General features: G+C 43.4%; 1 protein-coding gene across 3 annotated transcripts in view; it reads left to right on the forward strand.

Annotated features, from left to right (window-relative positions):
* The window catches only part of CERT1 (ceramide transporter 1), a 112,182-nt gene that overhangs the window by 32,339 nt on the left and 64,981 nt on the right, over positions 1-14,862 (forward strand). For all 3 annotated transcript variants that reach the window (XM_062212572.1, XM_062212570.1, XM_062212571.1), the window contains exons 4-5: positions 12,449-12,556; positions 13,351-13,489. In XM_062212572.1, the coding sequence (XP_062068556.1) occupies positions 12,449-12,556; positions 13,351-13,489 (247 nt within the window). The remainder of the gene's footprint in view (positions 1-12,448; positions 12,557-13,350; positions 13,490-14,862) is intronic.

Raw genomic sequence — 14,862 nt, forward strand, 5'->3', positions numbered from 1 at the left:
ATTAATTATCTATATGTGCCATTCTTTTTTTTTTTTTTCTTTAATTGAAAATGTTTTTAATTTGAGGAGTAGGGGGAAATAGAGAAGGAAAACGTTGGCATCCACTGGTCCACTCTGCAAATGCCTGCAACAACCAGAGATGCCACAGGGCTGAAGCCAGGATCCAGGAACCCAATCCAGGTCTCCCAAGAAGGTGGCAGGAACTAAATCCGCAGCCATCACTGGTGCCTCCCGTGGTCTACATTATCAGGAAGCTGGAGTCAGGAGCTGATGCTGGTGCTGAATCCACATGCTCTGATGTGTGATTTGTGTACCTTCACTGCGAGGCCAAACACCTGCTCCTGTAAACTGGAACCCGAGAGAACTAAACCAGTCCTGGAAGCCCTTTCTCTGTTTGTTTACTTTACAAATGATCACTTCATAAACTAAGCTTAGCATTTAAATTAATTTAGTTGGCCGAGGACTAAAAATGCAAATGTAACTTTTTAACTATTATTTTTGTTTGAAAGGCAAAGAGACATACAGAAATCTCCCATCCACTTCCATCCATCCACTGCCCAAATGCCCACAACAATGAGGGCTGGGCCAGGTCAAAGCTAGGAGCCTGGAACTCAGTCTGGGTCTCTGTCATAGCTGGTAGGGCCCCATACACTTGGTCCAACACCTGCTGCCTCCCAGGGTATGGATTAGCAGGAAGCTGGAAGTGGAAGCAGGACTCGAACACGGACACTGCAGTGTGGGGTGTGAGTGTGCCAGGCAGTGTCCAGTCACTGTGCTAACACCCACACTTCTCTTCAGTTGTTTTAGCACTCAGCTGTCACGGGCTTCTAAAGTAGCTGTATATTTGTTAGTTTTTGCTACCTCCAGTTTTTGAAAACTGTATTCACGTGAGCTGACATGTACAGTGTAGACTTTTGTCTGTTACCTAAATACTTACTATAGTAAATATTCTTGGATAGAGGGGAAAGGGCCCATAATTTATAGTTTTTAAGCTAGATTGCTGTCGGAATTAACAAGTTGGCAAAAGAGAATTAGGAGGGCCGGTGCCACGGCTCACTTGGCTGATCCTCTGCATGTGGTGCCGGTACCCCGGGTTCTAGTCCCAGTTGCTCCTATTCCAGTCCAGCTCTCTGCTGTGACCCGGGAGTGCAATGGAGGATGGCCCAGGTCCTTGGGTCCTGCACCTGCATGGGAGACCAGGAGGAAGCACCTGTCTCCTGGCTTCGGATCTTTGCAGTGCGCCGGCTGTAGCGGCCATTTGGGGGGTGAACCAACATAAGGAAGACCTTTCTTTGTCTCTCTCTCACTGTCTAACTCTGCCTGTCAAGAAAAAAGAAAGAAAAAAAAAAGAATTGGGAGAATTTTACATGGAGTAGTGAGGAAAGAAGATATTTAGATAGCTAATTATATAGGTAGTTGAGATAAAACTTGACGTGATTTTATGTCATGTCTTGTCCAGGTAGATTCTTAGAAATAATATAGCAGGGGCCGGTGCTGTGGCATATTGGGCTAAACCTCTGCCTGTGGTGCTGACATCCCATGTGGGCAACGGTTTGTGTCCCGGCTGCTCCACTTCTGACCCAGCTCTCTGCTGTTGGCCTGAGTAGAAGATGCAATAGAAGATGGCCCAAGTGCTTGGGTCCCTGCACCTATGTGGGAGACCTGGAGGAAGCTCCTGGCTCCTGGCTTCAGATTGACCCTGCTCTGGCCGTAGCTGCCATTTGGGGAGTGAACCAGCAAATGGAAGACCTTTCTCTCTGTCTCTCCTTCTCTCTGTAACTCCACCTCTCGAGTTACAAATCTTTAAATAAATAAATAAATAAATAAATCAAGACAGCACTTCAGACCTCTCAATAAAAAGAAAAAAAGGCCAACAGAGTTGTGAAAATATCTCTGTTGCATCAGCCATCAGGGAGATGCAAGCTAAAAATCCCCAAGATACTGCCATACCCCCTACCAGAAGGGTACTTTAAAAAAAAACTGAATACCAAATGTTGCTGTGATTGTGGAGCAACAGGTAATCTCATACCAGGGTTCTTCAAAAAGTTTGTGGAAAACTAGAATTTAAAAGATAAATTTATTTTGGTGTGAAAAAAACCTTTGAAAGCCATACATTGTTTTTTCATAATACAGGTTTACCATGAAGTTTTTGAAGGTGCCTTGCATGTGTGGATTTCAGAGTGTTTTGCACAAAATACATTTTTTTAAGTTTTTTTGTTTGTTTGTTTTTTGTAAGGCAGAGTTACAGAGAGGTAGAGGCAGAGAGAGAGAGGTCTTCTATCCGCTGATTCATTCCCTTGATGGCCGCAATGGCTGGAGCTGTGCTGATCCAAAGCCAGGAGCCTCTTCTGGGTCTCCCACATGAGTGCAGGAGCCCAAGTACTTGGGCCATCTTCCACTGCTTTCCCAGGCCATAGCTTAGAGTTGGATCGGAAGTGGGGCAACCGGGACTTGAACCAGTGCCCATATGAGATGCAGCACTGCAGGCAGCGTCTTTACCTGCTGTGCCACAGTGCCAACCCCAAAATAAACCTTTAATTATGGTTTTCTCCAAACTTTTTGAAGTACACTTATGCTCTGCTGTTGGGAGGTGTAACTTGTGCACACTTTTGGAAATAAGTGTTGCAATATCTATTAACGCTGATCATAGATGTTTTCTCAAATTAACATTTCAAAAGTATTAGCGTCACAAGTTCATTCATTGTACTTAAACTCTTTGAAGTTACAGGGAATAGAGACTAACCTATGTTCTCTTGAGAAATGGGAAAATGACCCTCACCAGGAAAGTGAGAATGGTCTACTTGGAGAGAAAGTGGAATTATATACTTAACTCTTGAGTGCTATTAAATGAGTTGCCAACAAAACTCCTTTGCTCTCCCCAGCTACAGTTAGTGTTGGTTGATTTCGTCCTGGAGGTCGTCTCTCCCTTTCCTGCTTCCTGTTTGTTCATGACTTTTGTTCTCCCATCCTGTTCTTTCTGTTTCCTTGTTTATCATGACCTTTTTTTCTTGCTTTCTTTTCAGCTTGAACTCTTGCTAACCGTGCTAATCTCTTGACATTTTCCAGAGTGCAACGAAAGAATACATTTGATTGCCTTTAAAAAAAGAAATGGGTGCGATTGATATTTACAAAGTATAATATCCTCAAATGTATTTTGTGGTTTACCAAATTTGGAAGTCCTTTTTTAATATTTACCGCATATGTGACACTAAAAATTTAGGTGACTATTAACTAGATTTTCAGCTTCTTCCTGTATTCTTTGGTCTGTAAGTTGCTTATAAATGTTTCTTTAGATAAAAATGAAAGGGAAAAAATATCCCAGTTAATCTAGAGTTGAATAACTGTTCCATATTGTTGATAGAAGATATTAAAGAAAAGGAAGTTGCTCTTTCTTGATACTGTATTGACATTGGATTAAGAGGGGAATTATCTGGCAGTCACTAGGACAAATGGGATTCTGCTTTTTTCTGTGTTTGTGAAAGTATTTGTATATGGCACGGCTTTCACATGTTGACAGTGGTACAGGCTTTTCTGATTTTAGTTGCTGAGTATATTGAGCATTATCTTAGAATGTTGACTAAAAAATAAAAAAGGGGCTGGCATTGTGACATGGCGGTAAGGCTAGCATTCCCATTTGGGCTTCTGGCTTTGGATCGGCACAGCGCGCCGGCCGTGGCAGCCATCCGGGGGGTGAACCAACGGAAGGAAGACCTTTCTCTCTGTCTTTCTCACTGTCTACCTCTGCCTGTCAAAAAAAAAAAAAAAAAAAAAGATCAGCCTGCCTGAACACAAATCTGTCATTCGCCAGTCACATACTTCAAGACAAGTCATTGGCAGCTGCCTGTCCTGCAGCCCCAGCTCCTTGGCATGCGCATTGCCTGTCTTTCAGGAGCTGACTGCGTGCAGTTGGTGGTAGCCAGTGTGAGCCCAAAGGACCCTTTCCTCAGATGTCAGAGATCTTTGCTCTCAGCACTGCTTGTTACTGATCTGCAGACTCCTGTTTCCATCTGAAGCAGCATCCGGTGTGCCTTTCTCTGTCCCCTTCATTTTCCTTGTTTTCCCTTTTACAAGCCAAGTATCAAAGACTAAGACATACAAAAGCACTGCATATGTGAGAAAATTACAATGACCATGTGTGTGCAGGGAAAGGCACAGAAAAGACCTAAGACTTGACTTTTATACCTCATACTGACTCTTGGCATGCAGAATTCCTACATCATGTGGTAACAGAAGAGTATGATTTCCAGAGCTAGCAATTATTATGATCAGATATCTATTTTTTAGCAACAAAATACAAGATATATAAGTAAGCAGAAAAGTAAGGACCTTTCAAAAGAAAAAACATGCATTAGTAGACACTGACCCTGGGAAAAATCTGATGGTGGACATACTAGGCAGACATTAAATCACCTCCCTCAGTGTGCTCAGGGAGCCAACAGCGGGGAGTGGATAAAGTCAAGAAAACGATATGTGAACAAAATAGACATATCAAAACAAGCTAGTGTTATGGGGCATAATGAACAAGATGTAATTTTGAAATACTAGCATTTGAAAGAGTTAGAGACACCTATCTATAAAGGAGCAGAATTTTTGCATGTCATTGGGTTAGCCTGGTATAAATTCTAATTAGATGGCCAGCGCCGTGGCTTAACAGGCTAATCCTCCACCTTGCGGCGCCGGCACACTGGGTTCTAGTCCCAGTTGGGGCACCGGATTCTATCCCGGTTGCCCCTCTTCCAGGCCAGCTCTCTGCTATGGCCCGGGAAGGCAGTGGAGGATGGCCCAAGTGCTTGGGCCCTGCACCCGCATAGGAAACCAGGAGAAGCACCTGGCTCCTGCCTTCGGATCAGTGCGATGCGCAGACCGCAGTGGCCATTGGAGGGTGAACCAACGGCAAAAAGGAAGACCTTTCTCTCTGTCTCTCTCACTGTCCACTCTGCCTGTCAAAAATAAATAAATAAATAAATAAATAAATACTAATTAGAGTATTATAACCTTAGGAAGTAAATTGTAATCCCACTTGGTAACCAAAAAGAAAATAGCTATAGGAAATACTCAGAAAGGGAAATTAAAACATTACACTACACAAAAATTCAGCTCAGTATAAAAGATAACAGTAATATCACAAATGCAGGGAACAATGGTATAAGATGTATTGAAAACAAATATGGGGCCGTGGCTCACTTGGTTAATCTTCCGCCTGCGGTGCCGGCATCCCATATGGGTGCCTGTTCTAGTCCTAGTTGCTCCTCTTCCAGTCCAGCTCTCTGCTGTGGCCCAGGAAGGCAGTAGAAGATGGCCCAAGTGCCTGGGACACCCGCATGGGAGACCAGGAAGAAGCACCTGGCTCCTGGCTTTGGATCGGCGCAGCGCCAGCTGTAGCGGCCATTTGGGGAGTGAACCAACGGAAGGAAGACCTTTCTCTCTCTCTCTCACTGTCATAGCTCTACCTGTCAAATAAAAAGATATGTATATATTAAAAAAAAAAAAAAAGACAAATAACAAAATGACAGAAATAATTCTCTCCTTTTTACTAATTTCTTTAAATGAGCCAAGTTCCACAGTTGAAAGACCGAGTTTGGCAGGATGGATAAGAACACACAATTCAGCTCTGTATTATCTACAGGATATTCAATCTAGATTCAGAATTATAAGCAGATGGAAGGTGGAAGATTTGGGAGGAAGGGATTGAAGATCCATGTAAATAAACCAGAATAGAGTTGGCCATAAAATCTCAGACAGAATAGACTTGAAATCAGAAGAGGTTCAAAAAGAAGAAAAGAAGGACTTTGCAAAAAACTATTTACTACAAGAACAATTAGCAGTTAGAACATTTACACACCTTGTGACAACATCAGAAATAAGAAACAAAAGCTTAGAATTTAAGTAAGAAATAATAATTGGAGACTTTAGTATCCTTTTAATATTGGATAGAAAAGCCACATAGAATTATGCTAAAAAACAGGATTTAACACAGTTAATCCCTTAAAACTGGCACACATACACCTAATAATACCCAATAGTGGTATAAGCATTCTTCTCAAGTGTACCAGGGCCATTTAAGATGTAAATAAATATCAGTAGATTTATAGATTTAAAGACGTTCTCATGTCTTCAAGGCACATCCATGCTACAACACATGGCAGAATTTCTTTCCTTTTTAATGCTGAGAAATACTGTGTTGTTTGGATACATTGCATTTTACTTACTCATTCATTTATCTGTGGACACTTGGGTTGCTTCCACATTTTAGCTATAGTGACTAATGCTGCTGTGAACACACACAAATTTCTCTTTGAGACTTTTCTTTCAACTCTTTTTGGTTTACACCCAGTAGCAGAATTACATTTTTAATTTTTTGAGGCACCACCATGTTTTCCACAGTAGCTGTACATTTGCACCAACAGTGAACAGAGGTTCCAATTTCTTCTTATCCTAGCCTACACTTGTTTTGTTTTGATATTAGCCCTTTTACTGGTATAGGTGGTATCTCATTAGAATATTAATCTGCAATTTTTAATGATTGTTAATGTCGAACATGTTTTCAGGTGCTTACTAGCCATTTCTGTATCTTTGAAGAAGTGTCAAGTCTGCCCATTATAAAGAAGTTTAATTTTCATCTACTTGAAAGAGAGGGGAGAGAGAGAGAGAGAGAGTGCGCTCCCATATGTGCAAGACGCTGCTCTCCTTCATCTGCTGGCTCATTTCTCAAATGTGCAAAACAGCAAGCACGGGGCCACACTGAAACCAGGAGCCCAGAATTGCACCTGAGCCTCCCATGTGCGTACATGGGCCCAAGCACATGAACCATCATCTTATTCCTCCCAGGATGCATCAGCAGGAAGCTGGATGGAAGCAGAAGAGCCAAGACAGGAATGGACACTCCAATATGGGATGCAGGTGTCCCAAGCAACTGCTGAACCTGCTACATCACAGTGTCTGCCCATTTCTCAACTGCGTCTTTGTGTTGCTGTTAACTTGTAGAAGTTCTACCAGCTATTTAAACAAGAACTCATGCTAGTCTGTCTCAGACATTTTCATGTTGTTGAACAGATGGAACATTCGTATCTCCTTGAAACCACTTTTACCAAAGCCAGACAAAGACGCTGCAAGGAAACTATAGACCAGTGTCTCTTATGAAAATGAATGCAGGGGCTCGCACTGTGGCACATTAGGTTAATCCTCTGTCTGCGGCACCGGCATCCCATATGGGCACCAGTTCGAGTCTCAGCTGCTCCTCTTCTAATCCAGCTCTCTGCTGTGGCCTGGGAAAGCAGTGGAGGATGGCTCAGATCCTTGGGCCCCTGCACCTGCTTGGGAGACCAGAGGAAGCTCCTGGCTCCTGGCTTCGAATCAGCGTAGCTCCGGCCGTTGCAGCCATTTAGGGAGTAAACCAGCGGATGGAAGACCTTTCTCTCTGTCTCTCCTTCTCACTGTCTGTAACTCTAACTCGCAAATAAATAAATAAAAAGTAAAAAATAAAGTGAATGCAGACATCCTCCATAGAACATTAGCAAACCATATCCAACAGCATATGAAGAAATGAGATTTATCTCTGTAATGTGATGATGGTTCAAAATAAGAAAATCAGCGTAATATTCAGGAATAGCATGAAGGAAATGGATGATCTTCTCAGATGATACGAAAAAAAAATTTTTGACCAAAGTTAGCACAAAATGAAAACAATTAACAGAGTAGGAATGAAAGGAAACCACCTGGACATAATAAAAGCCATAATCTTATATGAAAAACTTAAACAGTATACTCTGGTGAAAAGCAGGAAGCTTTGCCTCTAAAATCAGGAACGTGGTAAGGAAAACAACTGTCACCACTTCTACTCAACACAGTACTAAAAGTTCTGCCCCGAACAATAAGGCAAGAAAAGAAATACAAAGCAGTCAAATTGGAAGTAAAGAGGTAAAATGCTCTCTCTTCACAGATATTTTATAGTCAGTGCCAGAGATAACACAGAGCAAAACTGTTAGAGTTAATAATTCAGCAAAGTGGCATGATACAAAGCACACAAAAATCAGCTGAATTTCTATAGTTGATCAGTAAGCAGTCTGAAAAGTCAATTATGAAAACACCTGCATTTGTATTGTCAATAATAAAATACTTAAGAATTAGCCAAAGAAACAAAAACTCTTTACACAATGAAAAGCACAAAGCACTGCTGTGAGAAATGGTAGAAAATGTAAATACAAGGAGGCACGCTCCATGTTTGGAAGTCTTAATGTTATTGAAACATCCCTTTCACTTCAAGTTATCTGTATGATCAATGCAGTCCCTACCAAGATTCCAGTGACTTTTTTTTCTTTGCAGAAATAGAAAACCCCTTCCTAAAATCAATAAGGAATGTCAGAGATCCTAAATACCAAAACAGTATAGAAAAAGAACAAAGCTCAGTAATCAAATCAATGTGATAATCTTACAATAGCAGATATATAGATAAGTTGAATAAAACAGTCTTGAAGTCAGCCCTCATATACATGGTGAGATGGTTTTGGTGTGAGTATGTCAGGCCACTTAATGGGGAAAAGTGTCTTTTAAACAAATGTTACTGGGAAATCTAGTTATTCACTTGTAGTGGATGTCCACAGAATCAAAAATGATTTAAAGATCTAAATGTAAACCTAAAATGATAGAAGAAAACATAAGGTAAAAGCTTGGCCGGCACTGTGGCTCAACAGGCTAATCCTCCACCTAATGGCACCGGCACACTGGGTTCTAGTCCCGGTCGGGGCGCTGGATTCTGTCCCGGTTGCCCCTCTTCCAGGCCAGTTCTCTGCTGTGGCCCGGGAGTGCAGTGGAGGATGACCCAAGTGCTTGGGCCCTGCGCCCCATGGGAGACCAGGAGAAGCACCTGGCTCCTGGCTTCGGATCAGTGCGGTGCGCTGGCCGCAGTGTGCTGGCCACGGCGGCCATTGGAGGGTGAACCAACGGCAAAGGAAGACCTTTCTCTCTGTCTCTCTCACTGTCCACTCTGCCTGTCAAAAATTTAAAAAAAAAAATTAAAAAAAAAAATTGGCAGACTTTGAGTAAAGCAGCTTGACTGCTTTGCTGTGGGTGAGCCTCATCCAATCCATTGAAGATCTGAATCAAATAAAAAAAAAAAAAATAAGGCAAAAGCTTCTAAATGTAAGATTTGGTAATGGCCGGCACTGCGGCTCACATGGCTAATCCTCCAGCTGCGGCACTGGCACCTGGGTACTAGTCCTGGTTGGGGCGCCGGATTCTGTCCTGGTTGCTCCTCTTCCAGTCCAGCTCTCTGCTGTGACCCGGGAGGGCAGTGGAGGATGGCCCAGGTCCTTGGGCCCTGCACCTGCATGGGAGGCCAGGGGGAAGCACCTGGCTCCTGGCTTTGGATCGACACAACACACCAGCCATAGCGTCCATTTATGGTGGTGAACCAACGGAAGGAAGACCTTTCTCTCTGTCTCTCTCTCTCACTGTCCACTCTGCCTGTCCAAAAAAAAAAAGATTTGGCAATGATTTCTTGAATTTGATACCAAAGTTTCAGGCAACTACAGAAAAACAGACAAGTCACACCACATGAAATCTTTAATTTTGGGGGCTGGCACTATGGCATGGTGGGTAAAGCGACCTCCTGCAGTGCCGGCATCACCTGTGGGTGCTGATCCAGCTCTCTGCTGTGGTCTGGGAAAGCAGTAGAGAATTGCCTAAGTCCTTGGGTTCCTGCACCCATGTCAGGGACCTAGAGGAAGCTCCTGGCTCCAGACTTTGGATCAGCCCAGCTCTAGCCATTACAGCCATTTGGGGAGTGAACCAGCAGATGGAAGACCTCTATCTCTCTCTCTGTCTCTCTTTCTCTCTCTCTGCGTCTCTCTCTCTGCGTCTCTCTCTCTCTCTGCCTCTTCTCACCCATTGAACATTGTGGCCATTTGAGAATTGAACCAGAAGTTGGAAAGTCTTTGTCTTTCTCTTTCTCTCTCTAACTCTGCCTTTCAAATAAATAAATAAATCTTTAGAAAGAAAGAAAGAAGAAAAAAAAAAAAAACTTGCACCCAAAAGCATGACTTACTACATGCAAAAAGGAAGATCTGAACTTCCAGATAATTTGGGAGCGGGTATCAGAGCCCGCCACTTCCATAGTTCCATTTTGCATTTGGGTGGTAATGTGCAGTGTCTTTATTTTCTTCTGCCCTTATACTTTTTTTTTTTCCTTTTAACATTTGTCTTTCTAGCCCACACTTAGGCCTTTCCTTAAGACTGTAGAACTGGGGTGTGTGATAAGGCCTTGGTTTAACCCTTCCAGCCTCATTGCATTAGAGCTCATTTTTTTTTTAAGATTTATTTATTTATTTGAAAGAGTTACACAGAGGAGGAGAGGCACAGAGAGAGAGAAAGAAAGGGCTTCCATCCGCTGGCTCACTCCCCAGTTGGCCACAATGGCCAGAGTTGCGCTGATCTGAAACCAGGAGCCAGGAGCTTTTTCCTGGTCTCCCATGCACGTCCAGGGGCCCAAGAACTTGGGCCATCTTCCACTGCCTTCCCAAGGCATAGCAGAGAGCTGGATCAGAAGAGGAGCAGCCGGGACTTGAACTGGTGCCCATATGGGATGCTGGCACTGCAGGCGGCGGCCTCCATAAACGACTTTCATATGAGAGACTACGTTTTTTTTTTTTTTTTTTTTTTTTTCTGACAGCCAGAGTGGACAGAGAGAGAGAGAGAGAGAGACAGAAAGGACTTCCTTCTGTTGGTTCATTCCAGTGACCGTGCTGATCCGAAGCCGGGAGCCAGGTGCAGGACCCAAGCACTTGGGCCATCCTCCACTGCACTCCCTGGCCACAGCAGAGAGCTGGACTGGAAGAGGAGCAACCAGGACTAGAATCCAGGGTGCCGGTGCCACAGGCGGAGGATTAGCCTAGTGAGCCGCGGTGCCGGCTTTGGTATTGGTTTTTAAGTTACAGTACAGTAATGACGAGGATTTGAAAATATACTCTTTAGGGGCCAGTGCGGCCAACTGGGGAGTGAACCAGCAGATGGAAGACACCTCTCTCTCTCTCATTCTCCTTTTTTCTCTCTGTAACACTGACTTTCAAATAAATAAAATCTTTTAAAAAAAACATATATATATATATACACTCTTTAGGTAGTTGATGGACTAATGTTAGCCAATGTTTTTATTTCCACCATGGAATAATAGGAAAGGCTTCATTGAGGCAGTGATATCCAAGCTGCACCAGGAAAAGTGATCCTCAAAGGAGTAGTACTGGAAGTTTTCTTTCTTTCTTTTTTTTTCTGCCTCACCCTATCCATTTGTAAGAATTGTAGTGGCCGGCGCCACGGCTCAATAGGCTAATCCTCCGCCTGTGGCGCTGGCACACTGGGTTCTAGACCCGGTCAGGGTGCCAGATTCTGTCCCGGTTGCCCCTCTTCCAGGTCAGCTCTCTGCTGTGGCCAGGGAGTACAGTGGAGGATGGCCCAAGTCCTTGGGCCCTGCACCCCATGGGAGACCAGGAGAAGCACCTGGCTCCTGGCTTCGGATCAGCGTGGTGCGCCAGCTGCAGCGGCCATTGGAGGGTGAACCAACGGCAAAGGAAGACCTTTCTCTCTGTCTCTCTCACTGTCCACTCTGCCTGTCAAAAAAAAAAAAAAAAAAAAAGGGAAAGAAAAAAAACAATTGTAGTAATATGTATAGAGCATAAAACTTATCACTTTTACGTGTACAGTTTTCTGGCATGAAGCACATTCACACTGTTGTCCGACCGTTACACCCTCCATCTTCAGGACTTTGTCGTCTTCCTCAGCTGATTCTGCACATTAACTGCTAATTCCCTTTTCTTTCCCCTCAGCCCCTGGTAACCAGTGTTCTACTTTCTGTTTCTGAAATTGTACTACCTGAGGTAGTTTTCCTGTTTTTAAACACTGTGGTCGACTTCTAGCCCCACGTATGATTGGGTGTACAGTAAATTTCTAAATTAAATGGCAAATAGAAATTGAAAGGCATTGCTTATCAATGAATGGATTTTATTTAGTTTTTTTTTTTAATTATTTATTTGAGAGGCAGAGTTACAGGGAGAGTGATAAGGAGATATATATATAGAGAGAGATCTTTAATCTGCTGGTGTACTCCCAAATTGGTCACACCTGCTAGAGTGTATAGGTGTGAACGAAGCCAACCAAGAGCTTTATCCATTTTTCCTACATGGATGCATAGGCCTAAGGACTTTGGTCATGCCCTGCTACTTTCCCAGGTACATTAGCAGTGAGCTGAATCAGAAGTGGAGAAGCCAGGACTCGAACCACTGCTCATGTGGGATCCCGGTGCTGCAGGCCATGGCTTTAACCTGCTGAGCCACAGCATCGGCCCCAGTTATATTTATTACTGGAATCCAAACTGCCAGTGATTACTATAATAACCTTATTGATTTGCAGGAGACGTTTTGTTTTTATATAAGATCTTTATGGTTTACTTTCCATTTAGACTGAATCTGGATATGGATCTGAATCCAGCTTGCGTAGACATGGCTCAATGGTGTCATTGGTGTCTGGAGCTAGTGGCTATTCTGCAACTTCCACCTCTTCATTCAAGGTTTGTGTTGGGAGTGCCTCAGGGTAAGGCAACGTAAATTAAGTACGTTTAGTATTGGTGTGAACAGACCTAACTTCATAGGTTTTTGAAAGACCTTTCCTACAACATCAGTTTATTGAAGTTGTTAGAGAATAACTTTTAAGTGATAAAATCCAAAACTACAAAATGAACCCACCAATTTTGTTAATTCATTAATGGCTTAAAAGGATAAATGTTAAAATTGGTTCAAGGGAGAATCTGAATAATACTGAAATGAATTTGCTAATGTAAAAGTGATGTGTCCATGGATAGTAATCAGTGCCTCTGCACCAGACAAAGGTTTTGTCTTTATGGACAAAAATCATTTATAGCTCTCAGTTGCCCACTAAAAGAGCTATAAAATAGCTCAAATGCAGTAAAGGTCAAAAACTTTTAAATTATGAGAGAAAGCCCTTCCCTGAAGGTCCCATCAGTGATGATAACCTTGACTTTGAAAGTTCATCCAGCAGTGTTTTTGCCTATTTCAAAGTCTTTCATGGTGTTTTGTCACAATATCAAATTTAACAGTAGTGAACATTGTATTAGCAAATTACCTGGCATTATTGCTTTCATATTTCCTACAGGTTTGTCATTCTCAGGCCCATAGATTAGTCAGTTTCAAGCCTATTCCTGGGAATACTACACTGAACTTGACATTCTCTTTATCCCTAGCTCTGATAAGCTGCAGACCTTAAAAGGTGGTGAAATACCACGGGACCCAATACAGTCCAGTTTGGATTCATTGGAATTACATTGCCCATTTTTGTGTTTCACAGAAAGGCCACAGTTTACGTGAGAAGTTGGCTGAGATGGAAACCTTCAGAGACATCCTGTGCAGACAGGTTGATACCCTGCAAAAGTACTTTGATGCCTGTGCAGATGCTGTCTCCAGAGATGAATTCCAAAGGGATAAAGGTTAATTAGGCTATTACCACTACTTTCACTTGGAGAATGAATGGGTTTAGAGCCTGTAGATTTTAAATGTAAAGTCTGTGAGTGACGAGGTTACTAGTAGTCGCCTTTTGCTGCATACCACCACTGTAACATATTTCAATGTCCTTATAACTTGGGTAGTGGAATAATACATCGAAATTCACTTCTGTCATCCATATCAGATACTGTTGAAGACTTTTCAATGATTATTCCATTTAAAAAATGCTGTTATTTTGGTAATAGGGAGTGCTTCCAATTTTGTCTAGTAAGTACCCTGCAATGAGTCTTACAAAAGATAAGCATATGTTGAATCCTCCAAAGCTGGAATCATTATTTCTTTTCCCTGTCTCCTCCTCTCTTCCTCTTTCCATCACTCTCCTTTCTTTGTCACTCGTGCATTTGCACTTTGTATGAATTTTGAGAAGCAATTAGAGCTCGCATCCATTATTCACTCCCTAAATGCTACTAATGGCCAGGAGCCTGGAACTCAGTCCAGGTGGCACATGAATGGCAGGGCCCAGCTACTTGAGGCATCACCTGCTTCTTCCCAGGGTACTTATTGGCCGGAAGCTGGAATGCAGAGCTGGAGGTGGGCATCCAACTCAGCCCCTGCGATACGGGATATTCACTTCCCCAGCAGCATGTTGACTGCTGGACTCAGTAACTGCTCCCTTTTCTCTCTCTATCCCCCAATCTCTGCCTTTTTTCTCTGGAAGAAATCAATTAAACTACATATACATTTAAATATAGTTTTTATTTAGGGGCTGGCACTGTGTACAGTATCTTTTTTTTTTTTTTTTTTTTTTTTGACAGGCAGAGTGAATAGTGAGAGAGAGACAGAGAGAAAGGTCTTCCTTTGCCGTTGGTTCACCCTCCAATGGCCGCTGCGGTAGCGCGCTGCTGCCGGCGCACCGCGCTGATCCGATGGCAGGAGCCAGGTGCTTCTCCTGGTCTCCCATGGGGTGCAGGGCCCAAGCACTTGGGTCATCCTCCACTGCACTCCCTGGCCACAGCAGAGAGCTGGCCTGGAAGAGGGGCAACTGGGACAGGATCGGTGCCCCGACCGGGACTAGAACCTGGTGTGCCGGCGCCGCAAGGCGGAGGATTAGCCTAGTGAGCCGCAGCGCTGGCATGTGCACAGTGTCTTAAGCTGCCACTCCAGTGTTAGCATCCCATATGGGTGTGGGTTCATGTGCTGGCCCCTCTACTTCCAATCCAACTCCCTGCTGATGTGCCTCAGCAGCCAGGATGGCCCGAGTGAGTGGGATGGCTGCTGCCCACATATGACACTTGGCTGAAGCTCTTGGCTCTTGGCTTTAACTGGTCATTGCAGACATTTGGGTAGTGAAGCAGTG

Source organism: Lepus europaeus, chromosome 15, assembly GCF_033115175.1.
Source record: "Lepus europaeus isolate LE1 chromosome 15, mLepTim1.pri, whole genome shotgun sequence".
Lineage (NCBI taxonomy): Eukaryota > Metazoa > Chordata > Mammalia > Lagomorpha > Leporidae > Lepus > Lepus europaeus.